The sequence below is a fragment of the Nicotiana attenuata genome, chromosome 7 (genome assembly GCF_001879085.1).
Source record: "Nicotiana attenuata strain UT chromosome 7, NIATTr2, whole genome shotgun sequence".
Classification (NCBI taxonomy): domain Eukaryota; kingdom Viridiplantae; phylum Streptophyta; class Magnoliopsida; order Solanales; family Solanaceae; genus Nicotiana; species Nicotiana attenuata.
In genome coordinates this window covers 60,893,304-60,896,315 of record NC_031995.1, presented here as the reverse complement: position 1 = coordinate 60,896,315, position 3,012 = coordinate 60,893,304, and the positions used below count along the sequence as shown (strand labels likewise).

Sequence of the window (3,012 nt, the reverse complement as noted above, 5' to 3'; positions counted from 1 at the left end):
ATTTATTTTATTATTTTCGCTAGTTTGGCGACCAACGTTGGTCGCTTTTCTCTTCAGACCAACTTTGGTCGATATTTTTTGGTCGCTTTTTTGCGGAATTCTAGTAGTGTTCCATAACATACAAACACATTTCAGGTTCAAATTAATCTCTTTCTTTCCTTAATTAAATACTATCAAAATTATTGATAATATATAACTCAAATCTAAAGTCAAGTAGATGTCAGATATAGTTGTCTTCCTACCAAGTAACTAAAATCTTTATGACTAGGTACGTCTATAGTAAATATTTCTGTTGAATACGCAATCAATATACGACCAGTAGGTAGATAAACTCATTCACTCCCATCCCTCCCAATCGTCTTTATAAACAAATAAGCACTTCAATACACACCACAATTTCCTCACACTGCCCAAAAAGAATATAGTAAGTCTAGAGAGAGAGAGAAAAAGAAGGAGCTGAAAAAAAAATGGAGGTAATGGACATTGTAACACTTGGCTTAGCTATTCTCTTTTTGTGTGTATGGTGGAAATATTGGTCAGTGACTGGAGGTGGGAAGAAAAATCTCCCACCAGGGCCACCTGGTTGGCCATTAGTAGGAAATCTTTTCCAAGTTATTCTCCAACGTCGCCCTTTCATATTTATAGTACGTGATTTACGTAAAAAATATGGCCCTATTTTCACCATGCAAATGGGGCAACGTACCCTTGTTATAATCACCAGCTCTGAACTTATCCATGAAGCCCTAGTTCAAAATGGCCCTCTCTTTGCTAGTCGACCTGCAGATTCACCGATCCGCCTTATATTTAGCGTTGGAAAGTGTGCCATTAACTCAGCCGAGTACGGCCCTCTATGGCGCGCTCTCCGGCGGAATTTCGTTACTGAGTTGATAAACCCTACAAGAATCAAGCAGTGCAGTTGGATAAGGAAATGGGCTATGGAATACCACATGAAAAGGATTGAAAATGAAGTTTCTCAACAGGGGTTTGTGGAGGTGATGGCTAATTGTAGGCTCACTATATGCAGCATTCTCATTTGCCTTTGTTTTGGTGCTAAAATTTCTGAAGAGAGAATCAAGAAAATTGAGAGCATACTCAAAGATGTTATGCTCATCACTGCTCCTCAGCTGCCGGACTTCTTGCCCTTGCTCACACCATTGTTTCGTCGTCAAGTGAAACAGGCGAAGAAGCTAAGACAGACTCAACTTGAATACCTAGTGCCTTTGGTAAGCTTAAACTGTTAGAGAGAGTACACTTATAATTAGTTAATTATATTATATATGTCTCAACACGTCCCTCACGTGTGTGGGCCTGCATGATTCTTTTTCTTAGCCAAACACATAGAAATAATTTTGGGAGATTTGAACCAAAAACCTTTTGCACGCTCATATATGAAGTCCCTATGGTCCACAATAAGTGACCAATTTGCTTTTTTATTTTGGTCCAAAATAAGTGTCTATTTATATAATCAAGAAAAAAATCAATTTGTTTTTCCAAAATTACCCTTATGTACGTATCTATAAAAAGTCATTTACTCCTCAAATTTGAGAAGAGAAGTAAGTACTACTATAACTATGGTGCAACATTTAATAAAGGGTAGTTTAGTCACATTAACTATTTTCGTCTAGAATTTAGTATTTCCTTAATGGGTGTGTCTAATGCAAAATTGATCACTTATTGTGGAAGGGGTAGTACTATATTGAAATGTGTGACCCTGTTATCTAAAAGTTTAAGTCGTTAGAAATATCACCCTTTTAGTTGATTACTGAATTATTTTATGTCTTCGATCACAGGTAAGAGACAGAAAGGCATTTGTGGAGAGCAATGGGAACCCTAAAAGCAGCAGTTCAGAAATGGTGAGTCCAATTGGTGCAGCCTATGTTGATTCATTATTTAGTCTTGAACTTCCTGGCAGGAAATTAGGAGAAGCAGAAATTATCACACTTGTTTCAGAAACAATAGGTGCAGGAACTGATACTAGTGCCACTGCACTAGAATGGGCTTTGCTTCACTTAGTGATGGACCAAGAAATCCAAGAAAAACTCTACAAAGAAATAGTTGATTGTGTTGGAAAACATGGTGACATTTCAGAAAGTGATGTTGAGAAAATGCCTTATCTTGGAGCCATTGTGAAGGAGACTTTTAGAAGACATCCACCTAGCCATTTTGTCTTGTCACATTCTGTAACAAATGATACTCAATTAGGAGGTTACAATATCCCTTCTGATGCTTATGTTGAATTTTACACTGCATGGGTAACGGAGGATCCTAGTTTATGGAAAGATCCCGGCGAGTTTCGGCCGGAGAGGTTTTTGACTGGAGACGGAGTTGACGTGGACATCACCGGAATGAGAGGTGTGAAGATGCTGCCATTCGGAGCGGGTCGTCGGATCTGCCCCGCTTGGTCATTGGGTACGTTGCATATTAACCTCATGCTTGCTAAGATGGTTCATAAGTTCAAGTGGATACCCATACCCGACAACCCACCCGACCCGACAGAGACATTTGCTTTTACTGTGGTGATGAAAAATCCCCTCAAAGCAATTATTTTGCCAAGGTCAAAAATTTGAGCAATTAGCTAGATCTTGTTTGGGTTCCAGAAGTGTTCATGTGGTGTACCATATATTAGATCTTAGGTTGCCTCTTTTTTGTGTTACATGGATAAATGCTTCTTATAATTTTGCTTTTGTTGAAGGTGTGTGGCCTCACTAGATCCTAGAATTAATGGTTGTGGGACATATTTTGTCCAAAATATTAAAGTATATGTATCAATGAAAATCTTATCTATGTTCACTTGGTGTCACGAAATATAGTGCTGAAGAATATTACTTGCTTTATATATGTATCAAGAAAACTTCTTATGCTCATTAACAATTGGTTCAACTTTTATAGTAGTAGCAATTACGCTTTAAACATGCCAAGAGTGGCGAACACTCGCATCTCTTTTTATTCCTTACAATAAACGATTTAACTTCTAGCACTTACATACTACTATATAAAATTAGTTACAACAAT

The 3,012-nt window shown here is 37.8% G+C and overlaps 1 protein-coding gene across 1 annotated transcript; it reads left to right on the top strand.

Moving 5' to 3' along the window:
• Window positions 396-2,790, top strand: LOC109229193 (cytochrome P450 77A1). Its single transcript, XM_019394539.1, has 2 exons — window positions 396-1,223; window positions 1,791-2,790. The coding sequence occupies exons 1-2, from the start codon at window positions 468-470 to the stop codon at window positions 2,565-2,567; spliced, it is 1,533 nt and encodes a 510-aa protein (XP_019250084.1). The 5' UTR covers window positions 396-467; the 3' UTR covers window positions 2,568-2,790.